The following is a 22,369-nucleotide window of genomic DNA, read 5'->3' on the forward strand; positions in this document are numbered from 1 at the left end:
CAGCACTTTTTGGATGCCGAGGCAAGGGGCACAAGGTCAGGAGTTTGAGACCATCTGACCAACAAGGGGAAACCCCGTCTCTACTAAAAATACAAAAACTAGCCAAGCATGGTGGCACACACCTGCAATCCCAGCTACTTGTAATCCCACTTACATGTCCTCTTTCCGGAAACTCTTTCTTTACTTGGCTTCTGCTACTCTGTCCTCCTGTGCTTTTCCGCCTACCTTCCTGGTTCCTCTTCAGATAACAGACTCTAATATTAGTTTGGGAGCCCTCAGGGCTCCATCATCTCCTGTTCTCTAATGTTTACCAATTACGCTCATCCAGTCTCACAGCTTTACATACCTTCTCTGCAGGGTTCCCACATATCTATCTCCAGTCCAAACCACTCCCCTGAACTTGAGACTCAATTTGATCCAACTGTTTCTACAGCACCTCCATTTGGATGTCCAACTGGATTTATCGTGTCATGCTTGAGCCCTCATGACTCCTTGCCCTGCTACTCCTTACTCTCCCAATCTTCCCATTTTAGGAAATGAAACCACCATTCAACCAGCTACTCTGGCCAAAAACTTAAGATTTGATTTCTGTTTTTCTCTTCTGCCTCAATTAGCACGTTTTTGGCTCAACAAGCAAAATATACAAGGAATCCAACTGCATCGCACCACCTTCATCTAAACTGTCACTTCTTAGGCCAATCATGGTGGATGACTCCTGTAATCCCAGCATTTTGGAAGGCCAAGGCAAGTGATCACTTGAGGTCAGGAGTTCGAGACGAGCCTGGCCAACATGGTAAAACCCCATCTCTACTAAAAATACAAAAAAAGTAGCCAGGCATGGTGGCTTGCACCTGTAATCCCAGCTACTTGGGAGGCGGAGGCAGGAGAATTGCTTGAACCCGGGAGGCGGAGGTTGCCGTGAGTGGAGATCGCACCACTGCACTCCAGCATGAACGACAGAGCAAAACTCCATCTCAAAAAAAAAAAAAAGAAGAAAAGAAACAGTGCACCAGGATGATTCAAATAGAGTGGGTAAGATGAGTCAGGACTTCAGTCCCAGCAAAGTAGGGAGCCTACGGTTTTTAGGGAGTCAGCATTCAAAGACCAGATTTGTTTTTTGAAAAGACCCCATTGGCTGCTGTGTGGATCTCTGCAGCAAGAGATCCAGGGAGACCCACAAGGAGAGAGACCAGAACTGGGGTAGTGACTATGGAGACAGACAAGTGTCAGATCTGCTCACATAAAATGGAGACAATACTACTTTATCTGTATGTATGCCTGTGCCACCCCTGTCCTTGGGTCACCTATGTGTCTACAGCACGGCCTTGCGCTGGAAACACAACTGTTTACTGATCATCTCTGTCATCAGAACTGAATGAAAGATCCATGAAAGGGGCTGGCACGTGACACGGGGAAAAACAACACAAATCTGAACCTAGTCCGAGTCCCAACATTTACTAATGAGGAAAGAACTCAGACTGCAGAGAGAAGTCTGCCACAGGTTCCATAGCCAATTAGTGGCAGAAGCATAACTGACAGCCAGGTAGGGCTAGAGCAGAGGCCCCTCTCAAGGCCTTCCTCGGAGGGGCCAGGCTATATGGGAAAATGGGTTATGCCCTGTGCTGCTATGCTCCACTCCTTCACCACTACATGTCCCTCCAGCTAAAAATAGCTCCTTCAGTGCCCTCGAGGACACTGTGCCAGTCCCACAGTTTTCTGTGGGACCCTCAACTCCAAGGGCACAGGAGAGGCTAGATGCTCCAATCGCTGGAGCTAAGGACTTGCAGAAGTCACAGGAGCAACTGTCCCTAGGACAAGCCAAGAAGAACAGCAAGAACCCCTCTAAACATCAGTTTCGTCATCTGTAAAATGAGGATAATCATCCCTAGCTTACATGCGCCCTAAGTAAAGAAGATGCCATATGATCAAGATCTGGCACACAGCAGAGCCTCCTTCCTCCAGCCCCATCCTGCTAAGCTCCTCCTCTCCCAAATCCAGCTTTATCTCCACCTACAAAACCCAGTGCCCCCAATCCTGACCCACTAATCTCTCCACAGTATGACAAGCCCCATTCCAGCTCTACTACTAATATGACCTTGACATAACCTTTCTGGGTTCAGTTTCATCATCCACACAATGGAGACAGTCTACTCTGGTAGCAACTTGAATTATTTCAACAGAATCTTTGCAAGTCACTTCCCAGGGGCCTCAATTTCAAGCTCTATATAACAGGATAACGTCCACCTCTACGAAGATTATTCTGTAAATACATGTAAATCACCAGATATACAACAAGTGTCCCATAAATGTGGATGCTGTTCTCCAGACTTAATAGTGTGTGTGTGTGTGTGTGTGTGCGCGCGCGCGCGCGCGCGTTTTGTTGTTGCTTTTGTTTTTGAGATGGAGTCTCGCTCTGTCACCCAGGCTGGCGTGCAGTGGCGCGATCTCTGCTCACTGTAACCTCCACCTCCTGGGTTCAAGTGATTCTCCGGCCTCAGCCTCCTGAGTAGCTGCAGTTATAGGCATTCACCACCACACCCAGCTAATTTTGTATTTTTTAGTAGAGATGGAGTTTCATCATGTTGGTCAGGCTGGTCTCAAACTCCTGACCTCAGACGATCCACTCACCTCAGCCTCCTGGCTGGAGTGCAGTGGGGAAATCTCTGCTTACTGCAACCTCCGTCTCCCACATTCAAACAATTCTCCTGCCTCAGCCTTCCGAGTAGCTGGGATTGCAGGCGCCTGCCACCACACCCAGCTAACTTTTGCATTTTTAGTAGAGACAGGGTTTCAAGACCACCACATTAGCCAGGCTGGTCTCGAACTCTTGACGTCAAGGTGGCCCACCTCCACCTCCCCAAAGTGCTGGGATTACAGGTGTTAGTCACCACGCCCGTTCTAATTGTGTCAAAGTTACTTGAATAGCTACTAGCCAAACTTAACTGGTATTTGCTGAAAACCCAATAGGATTGTTCCGCGTGTATTTGCTTGCACACAGTGGAGAAAAGGGTGGTGCGTCACAGGTCTAGATGGCCTGCGTTCCAATCTTGCTCCATCACCACCAGCTGTAAGACTGGGGGCAAGTTACCTCTGTCTCAGGATTCTCATCATAAAACGGTAACAGTCTCCCTAGAGAGCCATGAAAATAGAATAAAGCTAGAAGGCAGTGCCGAACCCACAGGAAACGCCAAGTAAATGTTAACTATCCCTGGATCACACTTCAATCGGTGGGACAGCAGGATTTTTCTAACCACTCCTGCTGGCGGGGTGGGGGATCCCACAGGTTGGGTAACTGGCCCAAAGTCCCCGGGGAGAGGACCGGAGCCGGCCTGGGGCTCGCTTTCCAGGCCTCTCCTCATACACCCTCCGAAGCTCCAGTGCCCTCGCCATCCCTGTAGGAGGCCCAGAGAGGGGTGGACCCTCGTCGGGGCCGCCCAGCTGGACAGGGTCCGGTCCAGGCACAGAAGGCAGGGCGCAGGCCCCCTGAGCAGAGTCCGGCAGGTGTCCGCCGTTCCAGGCCGCGGCCAGGCGTGCTCTCCCAAGGAGCACGCCGCCAGTTTGCGGCTCACAGCCCGCGCGGCCGCCCCCGACATCGCGGGGCACGCTGGGACTCGTAGTCAGCGGCCACCCAGGAAGGTCAGCTTACGGCCGCACGAGAACTCCAACTTCCAGGTGGCTTGGCGCGGCCAGGAATGCGCCGAGCCTGTGATTTCAGGGGGTCCAGAGCGCCCGGAGTCGGCCCTACGGTCCCCGCCCCGAGCACGCGCCGGGTGGGCGCCGAGCAGCGGAAGCCGGCTGCAGGTCCTGGGACTCACCGACTTTGTAGGGCAGTTTGTCAGACATGCTGGCGACGCTGGTGACGGGCACTGGCGAAGGGGGCTGGGCTTCAGTCAGAGAACAGGCACTGGGCGGGCGACGCGGGGCAGGGATATGCGCTTGCCGCCGGCTCCTTTAAATATCTTCCTGGTACTTGCATATTCATGAGCCGCTGGGGCGTGGCCCAACGCGCAGGGCGGGGCCAGAGAGGATTTCGATCTCTGTCGAGAAGCCTCAGAATTTCGCAAGGCCTGGCCCCAGGGACCTCACGCACTGGTCCGAAAGGGAGCGCCGGGAGAGGCCTGAGACCCAGCCGGGCCGTCCTCTTGCAGGTTCAGCCAGTTAATTCAATGTCAAAACCAAGCGGAACTGAAATTCCGCTAGTTCACCTCCCTGTGCCTCAATTTCCTAATCTGTAAAATGGGCCGAATGACACCTACCACACAGATTATTACAAGTAAAGTTGCAGGCCAGGCGCGATGGCTCTCACCTGCAATCCCAGGACTTTGGGAGGCCAAGGTGGGAGGATCACTTGAGCCCAGGAGTTCAAGACCAGTCTGGGCAACATAGGAAGACTTCACCTCTACAAAAAAAAATTCTTTTAAATTAGGCGGGCGTTGGGGTTTGTACCTGTAGTCTCAGCTACTTGGGACGCTGAGGCTGAGGGAGGATGGCTTGAGCCTGGAGATCGAAGCTGCAGTGAGCTATCATCCTGCCACTGGACTCCAGCCTGGGCAACAAAGCAAGACCCTATCTCAAAACAAAAACAAAAACAAAGCAAAGTTGCCATTTGTCAGGTACCTACCTGACATCCCAAATATTCACCTTACCCCAAGTAACTACCACCCTGAATTTAGGTAAGTTTGCATGCATTTCTTATACTTTTACTGCATTATGTATGTCATTAAACAGTTCTTTCTGTGTTTAATACCTTTATATATCAACCGTATTTACCCTTCTGCAATTTGCTTTTCTCTGTGAGCATTTATTCCTGAGAGTCATGCATATAGCTTGAGTATATTCATTTTTCTGCTGCGTATTGTTCAGTGATCCCTAGGCATGGGAAGCCGGGATTGGTTTCAGGACCACTGTGGACTCCAAAACCCTTCTATGCTCTAGTCCCTCATATAAAATGAGGTAGTATTAGGCGAGGCGTAGTGGCTCATGCCTGTAATCCCAACACTTTGGGAGGCCGAAGTGGGTGGATCACCTGAGGTCAGGAGTTTGAGACCAGCCTGACCAATATGATGAAACCCCTGTCTCTACTAAAAATACAAAAATTAGCCAGGCATGGTGGCAGGTGCCTATAAGCCCAGTTACTGGGAAGGTTGAGACAGGGGAATCGCTTGAACCCGGAAGGCAGAGGTTGCAGTGAGCCAAGATCGCACTATTGCACTCCAGCCTGGGCAACAAGAGCAAAAGTCCATCAAAATAAAAAAGAAAGAGGTAGTATTGGCATATAACCTATGCATATTCCCCATACACTTTAATCATCTCTAGATTACTTATGACTAATAATTGTAAATGCTATGTAAATAGTTGTTTTGTAATTTATATTATTTTTATAGTTATGTTGGTTTTTTTAATGCTTTTTTTCCACTGAATTTTTTTTTTTTTTTTTGAGATGGCGTCTCACTGTTTTGCCCAGGCTGGAGTGCAGTGGCATCATCTAGGCTCACTGTAACCTCCGCCTCATGGGTTCAAGTGATTCTCCTGCTTCAGCTTCCTGAGTAGCTGGAACAACAGGCACTCACCACCATACCCGGCTCTTTTTTTTTTTTTTTTTTTTTTTTTTTTTCTGTTTTTGAGACAGAGTTTAACTCTTGTTACCCAGGCTGAAGTGCAATGGTGTGACCTCAGCTCACTGCAACCTCCACCTCCCGGGTTCAAGCAATTCTCCTGCCTCACCCTCCCAAGTAGCTGGAATTACAGGTGTGCACCACTACACGTGGCTAATTTTGTATTTTTAGTAGAGATGGGGTTTCACCATGTTGGTCAGGCTGGTCTTAAACTCCTGACCTCAAGTGATCCACCTGCCTCAGCCTCCCACAGTGGTTGGATTACAGGCGTAAGCCATTGCACCTGGCCTTGAAGACCTTTTTAACATCTATCTGGGAATTCCTCCACCCCTCATGCCACCCCCACCCTTGCCCTCAATCCTCCCAATGCCCTCCCCTCACCCTCCTGTCTCCTTTCTCCCCTTCTCAAGCTTTTTCAGAGATATCTGCATTCTCGGTCTGCTCTTCATCCTCTCCCATCCAGTTCTCAGCTGTGTGGCCTCCATCCCCAGGTCTCTGCTGAAACTGTTCCAGCCAAGGTCATCAGGGAACCTGTCAGAATGTCCTATGCCTGAGCCCGCATCCTCCCCACTGCATACCTCCTGCTCTGGCCTTAAACTCTCCTGACTCTCCTCCCATGGTTCCTTCTCCTGCAGCACCTTCAAGGGTTGGTGTTTCTTTTTTCCTCTTTCTCTGCTCTCTACCTCACACTTATGGCTGCTGTGGCCACTTACATCCAGTTGATCCATGGATCCGTGGAATAAAACACAGCCTCACCCCAGAAATCTTTTTTAAAGAGACAGAGTCTCATTCTGTCATCCAGGCTAGAGTGCAGTGACATAGTCATAGCCCATGGCAGCCTCAAACTCCTGAACTCAAGCAATCTTCCCACCGCAGGCTCCCAAGGAGCTTGCACTATAGGCATGTGCCACCATACTCAGCTAATTTATTTTATTTTTTGTAGAGACGGGATCTCACTTTGTTGCCCAGGCTGGTATTGAACTCCTGACTTTGAGGGATCCTCTTGTCTTGGCCTCCCAAGGTGTTGGGCCTGAGTCACTGCACGCAGCCCTGCTTTGCTTCTGAATCACATGCTCCTTCTTCCCACCCCTGGAGTTACCGCAACAGTGATTTTTGTCTTAATAATTCCTTTGCGAGCCGGGCGCGGTGGCTCAAGCCTGTAATCCCAGCACTTTGGGAGTCCGAGGCGGGTGGATCACGAGGTCGAGAGATCGAGACCATCCTGGTCAACATGGTGAAACCCCGTCTCTACTAAAAGTGCAAAAAATTAGCTGGGCATGGTGGCGCGTGCCTGTAATCCCAGCTACTCAGGAGGCTGAGGCAGGAGAATTGCCTGAGCCCAGGAGGCGGAGGTTGCGGTGAGCCGAGATCGCGCCATTGCACTCCAGCCTGGGTAACAAGGGCGAAACTCTGTCTCAAAATAATAATAATAATAATAATAATTCCTTTGCTTTTTTTTTTTTTTTAAGACACAGGGTCTCACTATGTTGCTCAGGCTAGTTTCAAATTCCTGGGCTCAACTTCCTTTTCTGTTCTTTTCTTTCTTTCTTTCTTTTTTTTTTTTTTTTTTTTTTTTTTGAGGCCATCTCCCTCTGTCACCCAGGCTGGAGTGCAGTGGTGCAATCTCAATGCACTGCAACATGCACCTCCTGGGATCAAGCGATTCTCATGATTACAGGTACACACCAACACACCTGCCTAATTTCATATTTTTAGTAAAGACGGGGATTTCACCATGTTGGTCCAGGTTGGTCTCAAACTCCTGACCTCAAATGATCCACCCACCTTGACCTCCCAAAGTGCTGCTATTACAGGCATGAGCCACCACACCTAGCCCTCTCCTATAGTGTCTTAAAGTTTGTTTTTTTTTTTTATTTATTTTTTTTATTTTTTTGAGATGGAGTTTTGCTCTTGTTACCCAGGCTGGAGTGCAATGGCGCGATCTCGGCTCACTGCAACCTCTGCCTCCTGGGTTCAGGCAATTCTCCTGCCTCAGCCTCCTGAGTAGCTGGGACTACAGGCATGCGCCACCATGCCCAGCTAATTTTTGTATTTTTAGTAGAGATGGGGTTTCACCTTGTTGACCAGGATAGTCTCGATCTCTTGACCTTGTGATCCACCCGCCTCGGCCTCCCAAAGTGCTGGGATTACAGGCTTGAGCCACCACGCCCGGCCATGTCTTAAAGTTTTATAAGTCAAACATGGATGTGGTGTGAGGTAGAAATCCTATCTTTTTTTTCCATACTAAGCAATTGTCCCTACAACACTTAATAAACAGTGCATCCTTCCCCCAGTGACCTGCAGTGCCATCTCCATCACTGATTAAGTGTCCATGAACACTCCAATCTGTGTCTATGTCTATTTTCTATTTGGATGCATTGATCTATGCTAATTTTACACTGTCAAAATTACTAGAGCTTCATAATAAATCTTGACTTCTCTTACCTGGTAAGAGAAGTCCCCCCACCTTGTTCTTTAAGAGTGTCTTAACTGTCTTAGGTGTTTACTCATCCATATAATTTTGGAATCATTTGTCAAGTTCTACAGGAAAAAGCATTTTTGGAATTTTTACTGAAATTGTATTCATATATAAATTATTTTGGGTGAGAATAAACATCTTTACATAATTAAATATTCTAATCGTTAACATAGTATGGTATATATATTTTTTTCTCCATTTATATAGATAGTCTATTTTCTTTTTTTTGAGATGGAGTCTTGCTCTTTTCACTCAGGCTGGAGTACAATGGTGCGATCTCGGCTCACTGCAACCTCCGCTTCCTGGGTTTAAGCAATTCTCCTGCCTCAGCCTCCCAAGTATCTGGGATTACAAATGTGAGCCACCACACCCAGCTAATTTTTATATTTTTGGTAGAGATGGGGTTTCACCATGTTGGCTGAGGCAGGTGAATTGCTTCAACCCAGGAGATGGAGGTTGCAGTGAGCCGAGATTGCACCACTGCACTCCAGCCTGGTGACAGAATGAGACTCCGTCTCAAAAAAAAAAAAAAATCACTTAGAAATAAATGTAACCAAATATGTTCAGGACCTTTATGAAGAACAATATAGAACTTAACTTCATATAAAATCATTAAAGAATATCTACATAGGCTGGGCACAGTGGCTCATGCCTATAACCTCAGCACTTTGGGCGGTCGAGGCAGGCAGATCATAAGGTCAGGAGTTGGAGACCAGCTGACGAACATGGTGAAACTTCATCTCTACCAAAAATATAAAAAATTAGCTGGGTGTGGTGGTGCACACCTGTAGTCCCAGCTACTAGGGAGGCTGAGGCAGGAGAATCACTTGAACTCAGGAGGCAGAGGTTGCAATGAGCTGAGATCATGCCACTGCACTTCAGCCTGGGTAACAGAGCAAGACCCTGTCTCAAAAGAAATTAATGCCGGGCGTGGTGGATCAAGCCTGTAATCCCAGCACTTTGGGAGGCCGAGGCGGGTGGATCACGAGGTCAAGAGATCGAGACCATCCTGGTCAACATGGTGAAACCCCGTCTCTACTAAAAATACAAAAATTAACTGGGCATGGTGGCGCACACCTGTAGTCCCAGCTTCTCGGGAGGCTGAGGCAGGAGAATTGCCTGAACCCAGAAGGCGGAGGTTGCGGTGAGCCGAGAACGTGCCATTGCACTCCAGCCTGGGTAACAAGAGCGAAACTCTGTCTCAAAAAAAAAAAAAAAGAAAGAAAAGAAAAAAAAAGAAATTAATAATTTTTTTAATTTTCATTTTTAGGTATCTGTAGCAGATGTATAGAAATGAATTGATTTTAGTAGATTGATCTATTTTTATAGCATCGATGAACTCTTACTTGTCTATAAATTGTTTTGTATTAACTATGTATACAATCATATCATGGTGAATAACGACAATTTTGTTTATTTTCCAATCCTGACACCTTTTTTTTTCCCCTGCTCGACTGCATTGGCTGGACATCTGGTACAATGGTAAACAGAAGAGGTGGATGTAGGCACCCTTATCTTTTTCCACTACGTCTTGTGTGCTTCATTTCCTTGACTGGCTGGCACTTCCCTTCCCCCAGTAACTACCCACTTTATCATCAAAAGAGCTCTCAAATCCATCCCCTTCTCTCTACCCCACAGCCAATTACCTGATCTCATCCTTGGCCGTCTCTCACCTGGACTAGTGCACCAGCCTCCTGACTGGTCTCTAAGCATGCATCCTGCCCGTGCCCCATTCATCTGCACCCTTATAGCCACAGTCAGAAACACAAAGTGGCCCATATCTTCCTCCTTCTTCAAAACTATAGGCCAGGCACAGTGGCTTACACCTGTAGTACCAGCACTTGGGGGTGGGGGACCGAGACAGGTGGGTCACTTAAAAACAGGAGTTTGAGACCAGTTTGGCCAACATGGTGAAACCCTGTCTCTAATAAAAATACAAAAATCAGCCAGGCGTGGTAGTGCATGCCTGTAATTTCAGCTACCAAGGTGGCTGAGGCAGGAGAATCACTTGAACCCAGGAGGCAGAGGTTGCAGTGGAGTGCACCACTGCACTCCAGCCTGGGCAACAGAGCAAGACCTTGTCTCAAAAAAAAAAAAAAAAACAAAACTGGCCGGGCGCGGTGGCTCAAGCTTGTAATCCCAGCACTTTGGGAGGCCGAGGCGGGTGGATCACGAGGTCGAGAGATCGAGACCATCCTGGTCAACATGGTGAAACCCCGTCTATACTAAAAGTGCAAAAAATTAGCTGGACATGGTAGCACGTGCCTGTAATCCCAGCTACTCAGGAGGCTGAGGCAGGAGAATTGCCTGACCCCAGGAGGCGGAGGTTGCGGTGAGCCGAGATCGCGCCATTGCACTCCAGCCTGGGTAACAAGGGCGAAACTCCATCTCAAAAAAAAAAAAAAAAAAAAAAAAAACAACTGTTCATTGGGTTCTTGCTGCCTAAAACAGTGGTCTACACAGCTGGTGTGATCACAAGACCATTCATTAAGGTATAGTAGGAAAACATTAAATCTTCTATTTCTTTCTTTCTTTTTTTTTGAGAAAGAGTCTCACTCTGTCACCCAGGCTGGAGTGCAATGGCATGATCTTGGTTCACCACAACCTCTACCTCCCAGCTTCAAACGATTCTCCTGCCTCAGCCTCCTAAGTAGCTAGGATTACAGGTATGTGCCACCATGACCTGCTAATTTTATATTTTTAATAGTGACAGGGTTTCACCATATTAGTCAGGCTGGTCTCAAACTCCCCACCTCAGGTGATCCTCCTGCCTCAGTCTCCCAAAGTGCTGGGATTACAGGAGTGAGCCACCATGCCCAGCCTCAATTCATTTTATAACTTAAAAATGAACAAAGAATTGAACTCTTCTATGATACAGTAAATGTGTTGGCCTCACTTGATCTGTACATCTGACCTCTGTCTGAGGGCCATTGTCATGAGGGCCTGTGTCAGGCAGAGACTTCCTGAGGGAATGAGGGTCCACACCTGGGAGGTGGGCAGCAGGGTCTTCACACATGCCTTTCAGCATTCTTCTGCAGTGCACTGCAGTGTGTGGTGAGTTGTGGTAGTCTAATTGAACGTAAGGATCATGTTACTAGGTTGTCCTACAAAACAGACAAATGGCTTCAAAATATTCCTGCGAAGAAATAGCAAATTCCAGATTCTTGGAAAATTACCAGCATAGCAAAAAAGTAGAAAAGGACACAGCTGACAGGTCTCCTCTTTCTGGTATGAATGCTGGTCTTTGTCAGCCATGTTGTAAGGAATGTAATAAAATTTTAGAAAAAAATGATGAAAAAGACACTTTGAAATACGAATTTACGGGCTGGGCACGGTGACTCATGCCAGTAATCCCAGCACTTTTGGAGGCTGAGGTGGGTGGATCACTTGAGGTCAGGAGATTGAGACCAGCCTGGCCAACATAGTGAAACCCCATCTCTACTAAAAATACAAAAATTAGCTGGGCATGGTGGTGCACGTCTGTAAATTCAGCTACTCAGGAGGCTAAGGCAGGGGGGGAATTGCTTGAACCCAGGAGGCAGAGGTTACAGTGAGCCAAGATTGTGCCACTGCACTCCAGTCTGGGCAATAGAGCAAGACTCTGTCTCAAAAAATATATGTGTGTGTGTGTGTGTGTGTGTGTGTGTGTGTGTATGAATTTACATGCCCTCTCACTAATTAATGATGAATCTCATCCTAACTGTATATTGTACTTCAAGACACCAGCTAATGAGATGTTTGCTAATCTGTGTACCATTAGGTTCAGATGAACAAAGCTTTAGAGACTGCTGCTCTCAGAATAAGGTCCAGGCATCTTAGTCTGGCCTTATGCAGCCTCTCCAGCAATGAATATTCTAGCCTATGGATATATTGCAATTGATATAGCCAATTTCCTACTGTTTCAGCTTTTTTTTTTTTGCTTTTTTTTTTTTTTTTAGATGGAGTCTCACTCTATCGCCCAGGCTGGAGTGCAATGGTTCGATCTCCACTCACTGCAACCTCCGCCTCCTGGGTTCAAAGCCATTCTTGTGCATCAACCTCCCAAGTACCTGGGATTACAGGAACGTGTTAGCACGCCTGGCTAATTTTTTTTTGTTGTTTGTTGTTTGTTTGTTTGTTTGTTTGGTTGGTTTTTTTTTGAGACAGAGTTTTGCTCTTGTTACCCAGGCTGGAGTGCAATGGCACGATCTCGGCTCACCGCAACCTCCGCCTCCTGGGTTCAAGCAATTCTCCTGCCTCAGCCTCCTGAGTAGCTGGGATTACAGGCACGTGCCACCATGCCCAGCTAATGTTTTTTGTATTTTTAGTAGAGACGGGGTTTCACCATGTTGACCAGGATGGTCTCGATCTCTCGACCTCGTGATCCACCTGCCTCGGCCTCCCGAAGTGCTGGGATTACAGGCTTGAGCCACCGCGCCCAGCTAATTTTGTATTTTTAATAGAGAGGTTTTCACCATATTGGCCAGACTGCTCTTGAACCGCTGACATCAAGTGATCCTCCTGCCTTGGCCTCCCAAACTGCTGGGATTAAAGGCATGAGCCACCCTGTGCAGCCAGATTCTGTTAATGGATGAACAATTAAACAGATTAGTACAGCCATAGCATGTAGCATGAAATAATACTCAGCAATAAAAAGGAATGAACTATTGATAAATGTAGCAACCTGGATGAATCCTTAGAGAATTATGCTGAGTGCCAAAAACCAATTCCAATCGATCACATAATGTATAATTTCATTTCTATAACTTTTTTTTTTTGAGACAGAGTCTCACTCTGTCACCCAGGCTGGAGTGCAATGGTGCAATCTTGGCTCACTGCAGCCTCTGCCTCCCAGGTTCAAGCAATTCTTCTGCCTCAGATTCCCAAGTAGCTGAGATTACCTATGCCTGCCACCACACTCAGCTAATTTTTGTGTTTTTAGTAGAGACGGGGTTTCACCATCTTGGCCAGACTGGTCTTGAACTCCTAACCTCATGATCCACCTGCCTCAGCCTCCCAAAGTGCTGGGATTATAGATGTGAGCCACCCTTCTGTGTGCTTTCTTACAACTCTATGTGAATCTACAATTACCGCAAAATAAAAGGTTAATTTAAAATGATGATATTCATTGTTGGTGAGTGTATGGCAAAGTTTTGTCACCCATTAAATTAAAAAAATTTAACCTTTATTTTAGTTTAGGGGCACATGTGCCAGTTTGGTACATAGGTAACTGGTGACTTAGGGGTTTGGTGTACAGATTATTTCGTCACTCGGGCTCTAAGCACAGTACCCAACAGGTTTTTTTTCTAAACCTCTCTCTTTTCTCACCCTCCTCCTTCAAGTAGGCCCCAGCGTCCACTGTTCCCCTCTTTCTGTTCATGTGTTTTCATTATTTAGCTTCCACTTACAAGTGAACATGCTGTATTTGGTTTTCTGTTCCTGTGTTAGTTTGTTAAAGATAATGTGGCCTCCAGTTCCTTCTATGTGCCTGCAAAGGACATGATCTTGTTCTTTTTTATGCATGCATAGTATTCCATGGTATATACATACCACATTTTCTTTATCTAGTCTACCATTAATGGGTATTTAGGTTGACTGTATGTCTTTGCTATTGTGAATAGTACCCATTAAATTTTAAAAGATTTGGCCAGGTGTGATGGCTCAGGCCTGTAGTCCCAGCACTTTGGGAGGCCAAGGCATTTAGATCACTTGAGCCTAGGAATTTGAGACCAGCCTGGGCCACATGGCAAAACCCCATCTCTACCAGAAATACAAAAAACTAGGCAGGCCTGGTGGTACATGCCTATAGTCCCAGCTATTTGGGAGGCTGAGGTGGGAGGATTGCTTGAGCCTGGGAAGCGGAGGTTGCAGTGAGTGAAGATCATGCCACTACACTCCAGCCTGGGCGACAGAGTGAGACCCTGTCTCAAAAAAAAATTTTTTTTTTTTTGGCCATGGTGGCTCACACCTGTAATCCCAGCACTTTGGGAGGCTGAGACAGGTAGATCACTTGAGATCAGGAGTTCAAGACCAGCCTAGCCAACATGGTGAAACCCGTCTCTACTAAAAACACAAAATTAGCTGGGTGTAGTGGCACGCACCTGTAATTCCAGTTACCTGAGAGGCTAAAACAGGACAATCGCTTGAATTTGGGAGGTGGAGGTTGCAGTGAGCCAAGACTGTGCCACTGTACTCCAGACTGAGTGACAGAGACTCTGTCTCAAGAAAAAAATTTTTTTTTAAAGATTTGAAATTCAGGCCGGGTGCGGTGGCTCAAGCCTGTAATCCCAGCACTTTGGGAGGCCGAGGCGGGTGGATCACGAGGTCGACAGATCGAGACCATCATGGTCAACGTGGTGAAACCCCGTCTCTACTGAAATACAAAAAAAAAATTAGCTGGGCATGGTGGCATGTGCCTGTAATCCCAGCTACTCAGGAAGATGAGGCAGGAGAATTGCCTGAACCCAGGAGGCGGAGGTTGCGGTGAGCCGAGATCGCGCCATTGCACTCCAGCCTGGGTAACAAGAGCGAAACTGCGTCTCAAAAAAAAAAAAAAAAAAAAAAAAAAGATTTGAAATTCATAATTATACCTAATTTTGGAGAGTATCAAGACTAGAAACCAAATTTCTGAAGGGTAATGAATTTGACAATTTTTTTTTTTTGAGACGCTTCATTGCCCAGGCTGGGGTCCAATGATGCAATCTCAGCTCACTGCAACCTCCACCTCCCAGGTTCAAGTGATTCTCCTGCCTCAGCTTCCTGAGTAGCTGGGATTACAAGCTCCCACCACAATGCCCAGCTAATTTATATATTTTTAGTAGAGATAGGGTTTCACCATGTTGGCCAGGTTGTTCTTGAACTCCTCAGCTCAGGTGATCCACCTCCTCGGCCTCCTAAAGTGCTAGGATTATAGGCATCAGCCACCACACCCAGCAATTTTTTTTTTTTTTTTTTTTTTTTTTTTTTGAGATGGAGTAAGCTGGAGTGCAGTAGTGGGATCTCAGCTCACTGCAACCTCTGCCTCCTAGGTTTAAGCAATTCTCCTGTCTCAGTCTCCCAAGTAACTGAGATTACAGGCATGTGCCACCATGCCGGGCTAATTTTTGTATTCTTAGTAGAGACGGGGTTTCACCATATTGGCCAGGCTGGTCTCAAACTCCTGACCTCAAGTGATCCACCTGCCTTGGCCTCCCATACTATTAGGATCACAGGCATGAGCCACCGTCGGGATCATGGGCATGAGCCACCGTGCCTGGCCAGGTTTGTCTATTTCTATTAGTTTTTGATTCGCATATTTTGCAGCTCTGTTGTTCATGCATACATATTTCCCAGTGCTATGTTTTCTTAGTGGATTGAATTTTATCATTAATAGTGAAAATGAGCCAGGAGTTGTGGTGTGCCCTGTAACTCCAGCTACTTGTGAGGCTGAGGTGGAAGGATCGCTGGAGCCCAGGAATTCAAAACCAGCCTGAGCAATATATTAACAGCAAGACCTCCTCTCTTAAAATTAAAAAAAAAAAAAAAAAAAAAGCTGGGCGCGGTGGCTCAAGCCTGTAATCCCAGCACTTTGGGAGGCCGAGGCGGGTGGATCACGAGGTCGAGAGATCGAGACCATCCTGGTCAACATGGTGAAACCCCGTCTCTACTAAAAATACAAAAAATGAGCTGGGCATGGTGGCACGTGCCTGTAATCCCAGCTACTCAGGAGGCTGAGGCAGGAGAATTGCCTGAACCCAGGAGGCGGAGGTTGCGGTGAGCGGAGATCGCGCCATTGCACTCCAGCCTGGGTAACAAGAGCGAAACTCTGTCTCAAAAAAAAAAAAAAAAAAAAAGGAAAGGAGGAAGAGCAGGGAAGAAGGAAGAAAGGAGGGAGGGAAAGAGGGAGGGAGGAAAGGAAGGAAGGGAGGTGGGGAGGGAGGGAGGAAGGGAAGGAAACAATAAAAGAAACATGGAGGGGGAGGGGTACCTTCTTAGTGCCAGGTCGGGGGTGAAAGTCCAGGCTCCCCATGTGGCTGGGGGAAATGGAATGATTAATTTTGTTTTCAAGTTTACTGTCACATGGATAAAAAGTTTACAATTTAATAACGCACTATTGGTAAGAGTGTGGGGAAACAGGCCTCCTCCTACGCTGCTTTTGGGATTGTACATTGGCACAACTCTAATGGACACTCTGGTAATAACTAACAAGATTACAAACCACATGCCCTTTGACCAAGCAGTTGTACTTCTAGGAATTTATCCCAAAGACGTACGCACATGTGAGCAAAATGACGCTGAGAACAAAAGATTGGAAATGGTCTAAATGTCCTTGCATGGAAGACTTAAATAAATACTGGTACAGTCCACATGGTGGAATACCCAGACAGCCAATTTTTTTTAAAAGGAACTGTTTGATAATATACAATGATTTTCAGGATATACTGGCAAGGAGCAGTGCCCCAAGCCTGAGGCCTGAGCGCCATCGCACTCCACCTGGGCAACAAATGGAGACCCTGTCTCTATTCTAAACAAACAAACAAACAAACAGACAAACATGACAGCCAGTCATGGTGGCTCCCGCCTGTAATCTCAGCACTTTGGAAGGCTGAGGTGGGCAGATCACCTGAAGTTAGGAGTTGGAGACCAGCCTGGCCAACATGGCAAAATCCCGACTCTAATAAAAATATAAAAATTAGCCGGGCATGGTGGCACAAGCCTGTAATCCCAACTACTCGGGAGGCTGAGGCAGGAGAATTGCCTGAACCCGGTAGGTTGCAGTGAGCCAAGATTGCACCACTGCATTCTAACCTGGGCAACAGAGTAAGACTCGGTCTCAAAAAAGAAAAAAAAAAAAACAACGACAAAACATGTAATGAAGGGCAAAAAGCAAAGTGCAGAACGGTGTGCCTAGTATGCTATTATTTAAGTAAAAGGAAAAAGAACACACAAACAGGTATTTGCCTATACCTGCAAAAAATATACCAGGCTGGATATACAGGAAACTGCTAACCAGGCTTCCCTGGGGGTCCCCGCCCACGCCGCGGAAAGCTGCCCTGGACAAATAACTGTCGATGCCCCTTCTCCAAGTCCAGGCTCCACTGGCGCTTCTGGGGAGGCGTGGGAAGCTCGAAACCCCAGGCAGAAGCCGGTCCCGGTCCCTCCTCCCGACCTTTGCACCTGCCTTTTACGTATTTGCTTTTGCAGATGGTGAAGTCTAGGGCGCGGAGGGGCGGAGAGGGGGCGGAGGGCGCAGGAACCTGCCCATTGGCCGCGGAGCTTCGGCCTCTCCTGGCTCCAGCATCCCAGCTCGCCTCCCGAAGGTCCCGAGTCTGGCTCTGAATTAATTGGAGGCTTCGAGATAGGATAGTCGCAGGCCCTGAGGAAGCCCTCTAATGGGGATGGAGCCGGATTATGCAGTTCTGGGGAGTCCCTCCCTTCTTATCCACCCCTATAGGGGTCTCTCCTTTCCCGCTCTGCCCACGCCCCTCCCTCCAGGCCCCCCTGGGCCCGCCTCGAAGTCCCCGCTGGGTCGGGAGAGTGTAGAGGTGGGGACTTCCTAGAGACCCTGGACAGGGCTCCCCTCTCTCCCTCAATCCTTCTCAGCCCTGGCGGCTCTGCAGTGAGTCGGGCGCCCCAGGAGCTGCCGGCCCGCCCTTCCCCGGGTTTCTCCGGTAGAAGGAGCCCTCCAGACTGGAAGAATACAAGAGAGTGCCCCTCCCTAGCCGCGGGTCCTCTCTAAGCCGCAGGCTTTAGAGGCACCCCAAAAGGGGAGTGTGAGGTGGTGTGGTCCAAATCATTACAACGAAATCACCCGATTATGCCTGCCCCACTGGTTCCAGAAGGGACAGAAGCCGTCTAGCTTTGCCAGCTGCTGTGTCCCCAGGGTCCAGCTCAGTGCCTGATACACAGACTGCACACAACATTTGGGAATGAATTAATGTTCCCAAATGTCTGCCCTGGAGCCCAAGCTGTGGTGCTCCTTGGCTTCAGCCCACAGTCCTGGCTGTCCTCGGGGTGAAGCCAGGGAGTCCCCTAATCCAGGTCTCTGGTGTCCCCGGCTGAGGCTGGATCCTTCCCCATTGGGGCTGGATGGCTTCTGGGTTCACTTTCCAGGCTCGTCTGAACTTCCAGGCCCCTTTTATTCTAATTTGCTAAGAGCCCTGCAGCCTGGAGTCGCCCTTGACTCCACTGTGCCAGGAGAGGGCACCCTGCTCCCAGCTTTGGCTTCGGACTGCAGCAGTCCGAAGGGCGGGATTTGGAGCGCTGTGATGATAACCTCCCAGCTGCCCCGGGAGCAGACAAAATAGGTTCATCGCTCCCTCCCGTATAAGAAGAAACTAAGGCTCAGAGAAGGATAATGACTGTTGCTAGTAAGTGGTCTTTGGACTTGTTTTGAAGGGCCTTTGGCCCTTGGAAGCATCTGGCAGGGTGTTTTTGTTTTGTTCTGTTCTGTTGAGGCAGGGTGTCACTCTTGTCCAGGCCAGAGTGCTGTGGCACCATTAGAGCTCACTGTAGCTTCAAACTCCTGAGCTCAAGCACTCCTCCCGCTTCAGCCTCCCCAGAAGCTGGGACTGCAGGCACGCATCACTACATCTAGTTTGCCTATTTATTTATGAGACAGAGTCTTACTGTGTTGCCCAGGCTGGTCCCAAATTCCTGGTCTCAAGCAATCCTTCCACCTCCGCCTCCCAAGTACTGGGACTACAGGCATGAGCCACATTGCTGGGCCTGCTGGGTGTTGACAGTGACACCCAGTATAACGATATTAGTCAACATTTATTATGTCCTATGTTCCATACACAATTCTAAGCTCTTTGAACTTCCCTGTAGATACTGCCCTGCTTTATAGATGCTACCCCATAAGGTAGGTGCCCATTTTATGCATGGAAAAACTGAGGCTCCTAGCGGTTTATTTGCCCTCAGTTAGGAAGCACCAATGCTGTCTAAATCCAGAGTCCCTGCTGGTAACCACTGGGCTACTCTCCCTGCAGTCATGCTCCCCACTCCAGCCCCCATGCTGGACATGTTCATTTGAGTGTGCTAGAGGCAAGGATGAAAAACAGGACACTACAAAGTCTCTGCTCCCCTGGAGTTCCATTCAGTGAACATATTTACACCTAAAACCACATCTGTACAAACTTTCAAACACATACTCATTCACACATTCCACCATCACACACAAATACTCATGCTTATGCGCATATGTACAGACATACTACAGAAACAAGTCCAGGTGCAGTGGCTCATGCCTGTAATCCCAGCACTTTGAGAGGCCGAGGCAGGTAGATCACTGGAGGTCAGGAGTTTGAGACCAGCCTAGTCAATGTGGTGAAACCATGTCTCTACTAAAAATATAAAAATTAGTGGAGTGTACTGGTACGCACCTGTAGGCCCAGCTACTTACTGGGCTGAGGCAGGAGAATAGTTTGAAATTGGAGGCAGAGGTTGCTGTGAGCTGAGGTCATGCCATCATATCACTCCAGTAACAGAGCCAGACTGTCTTAAAAAAAAAAAAAAAAAAAAAAAAAGAGGCGGGATGCAGTGGCTCATACCTGTAATACCAGCACTTTGGGAGGCTGAGGCAGGCAGATCACAAGGTTAGGAGACCGAGGCCATCCTGGCTAACACAATGAAATCCCATCTCTATTAAAAATACAAAAAATTAGCCAGGCATGGTGGCTAATTTTGAGACTCTGTCTCAAAAAATAAATAAATAAATGCAAAAACTGGGGACATTTGCATGGAACCCCATTATTTCCAGCTTCTCTTGAGAAAATTAGCAACCAGACTTCTGTTGTCATAGCAATAGGCAGGTTAGCTCTATGTTAGCTGGCCTCTTTGAATGGTGCATAAGTTCTCCAGGCCAACATATGTCCCCACCCCTGGCCCATGTCAGTTGTTGTGCCAGCCTGATCCCTGACTTGAAGTTTTCTCAGTGGCCCAGGATCATCCCAGTGAGCACTGGTTGTCACTGAATAACCTTGGTTCTCATTTGCACCAACTGAGTCATCTCCCTCCTTTTGTCTCCTTCCTCTTTCCGATGTCAGTGAGGCCACCTCATGTACCCTGCTCTCTTCCTAATGGAGTTGAACCCACCCAGCCAAAAACAGGGGTAGGATCAACAGGATGGGGCTACTCAAGGAACTACTCACGATGTTGACTGCCAATTTCCAGGAACTAGGAGGAGTTTCTACCTTATTCCAGATAGGTGGGCAAAGGTGGTGTTCTGAGTTACATGATGGCCCTCCTCCCGAAAGATATGTTCACCTGGAATCTTCGAAGGTGATCTTATTTGGAAGAAGCATCTTCCAAAACAAGATGTAATTAAGTTAAGGATCTTGAGTTGAGACAGTTCTGGATTAGGGTGGCCCCTAAATCCAGTATCAAATGTCCTTATAAGACAAAGAAAGGGAAGAAGACAGACATAGAGACCACACAGTGAAGACAGATGCAGATTGGAGTGACACATGTACAACACGGAAAACCTGGGATTGCCAGCAGTCATCAGAAACTCGGAGAGAAGCAGGGAACAGACTTTCCTCAGAGCCTCCAGAAGAAACCCCCCTGCCAATGCCTTGGTTTTGGACTTCTGGCTTCCAGAACTGTGAGAGAATACGTTTCTGTTGCTGTAAGCCAAATGTATGGTACTTCGTGATGGCAGCTCTAGGAGTCCAATGCAGATGGAAGGGGGAGGAGAAGATGGGGGAGATAGGAAGCCTGATCGTGGTGACTCTGGTGACTCTGTTTCCCTTGTCCTGCCTTGGACACGGAGAATATGGAGAAGGCTCAGATGCTGGGGGCACCAGCAAGAGTGGCTCAGGCGATCATGCCAACTGGCACCCCGGGGCTCCAAAGCCTCCCAGGAAATGAGCATCCTAGAGAGCCACGGGTTTCTTCTCAAATACCTTTGAGTGTAAGCAGGTGGAGGAAGTGTCCTGAGGAAACAGCGCTTGGGAGGGCGGTGGAGTGAGCCTTTAGGGAGGCAAATCAGCCACGTCTGGCATCCACAGTTCAGGAGTTCCCACCAGGTGCCCATTCCAGGCCTGGGCATGGGGCCACCCAGAAGGGGAAGGGGAAACAGGGACAGGGAACCGTAGGAGCAGAGAGAAGGAGGAGGGCAAGGGGTGAGGTTTCCCAAGAGAAAAGAGTGGATCCTTCACCAGCACTGCCTGTTTCTTCCCTTCTTACGCTCCCCCATATTCAGAAGCAATTATTCGGTACCAGGACTGTGCTCACAATGAATATCTCAGTTTCCCTTTCTAAAACATAGAATGCTGCTTACCATAGTCCTGAAAGGTCTTTTTAGGACATTATGTGGTTCTAGTTGCCAACCTGGATCTTAAAATGCAAACATTGACAATAACACATTAAATGTTAGCTTCAAGGATGGCTCCTCATAGCCTCTGTGTGAGTGGGAAGGGCTGGGATCATCAGATGCTGCATTTTACAGAAGAGGAAACTGAGAGATGAGCACCTGCCTAAAGTACCAAAGAGTCTGTTGAGAAATGTTCAGTTTATGAATATTGATGAATGCTGAGTGTGTGACAGAATATATTGTTTGCTGGGAAGAACAATGGCAAGGAAAACCTAGCCGCTGCCCCCCTCCCCAAGTAGAAAACTACTTGGGGCATTCCAAAGTGGCAAGACAATGTTTCCTAAATATCATACACTGGTTACAACAACTCTTTAAGATACCTGCCCCTGCCCCCGAGGCTCTCTCGTGGAGAATACTTTCTAGTTTGTTTGTGATCAGTGGTAAGCATCAGCACCGGCTGCCTCCTTGGCATATTTTGTGTTATGAGAAAACACAGAACACCTGTTTGTTAATAAGACTCACCTGTTCAGAGAGAATAAATACGTGGATCAGACGCCGCCTGGGGCCTTCAGCCTGGAATGCTGTCAGCTCCCGAGGCTCTCAGTTCAGAATGCTGCTACCCCCGCCATCACCCCTCCGTAGACCCACTTTGCTGTTCTATCTGGGTGTCTGCCTCTCAGTTCCTTCAGCGCCACCTGGCTGAGGGTCTCTCCAGCGGAGCTGATACTTGGTAAGAGTCAACTGTGGATGGGAGCCTGGGGCCTGAAGAGTTCATGCCCATATAAGGAGATGGCTGTGCCATTAGTTGCTATGAAGGATCCGATGATGGCGGGTTGTACTCTGAGATCCTGGATCTTGGGGGTAGAAGCAGAGGGTCCAAAAAGGGACAAAGATTGGCATCACCTCCCCATGGTGGGCTGATGCTGACTGTGGGTAATTCTCTGCCCTGGCATCGGTGATTCAGTGCTGCATGACAAACCACCCGTATTTACTGGCATAAAA

The 22,369-nt window shown here is 48.0% G+C and overlaps 1 protein-coding gene across 2 annotated transcripts in view; it reads right to left on the reverse strand.

Moving 5' to 3' along the window:
* Positions 1-3,901, reverse strand: part of AHCY (adenosylhomocysteinase) — a 54,427-nt gene extending 50,526 nt beyond the window's left edge. Inside the window, exon 1 of one of the 2 annotated variants that reach the window (XM_003932046.4) lies at positions 3,816-3,901. In XM_003932046.4, the coding sequence (XP_003932095.1) occupies positions 3,816-3,843 (28 nt within the window). In that variant the 5' untranslated portion in view covers positions 3,844-3,901. Of the gene's footprint in view, positions 1-2,943; positions 3,034-3,815 lie in introns of those variants that run through there. The other variant, XM_010342688.3, reaches the window with a different exon arrangement.
* Positions 3,902-22,369: the final 18,468 nt, after the last annotated feature.

The sequence above is a fragment of the Saimiri boliviensis genome, chromosome 9 (genome assembly GCF_048565385.1).
Source record: "Saimiri boliviensis isolate mSaiBol1 chromosome 9, mSaiBol1.pri, whole genome shotgun sequence".
Taxonomy (NCBI): Eukaryota; Metazoa; Chordata; class Mammalia; order Primates; family Cebidae; genus Saimiri; species Saimiri boliviensis.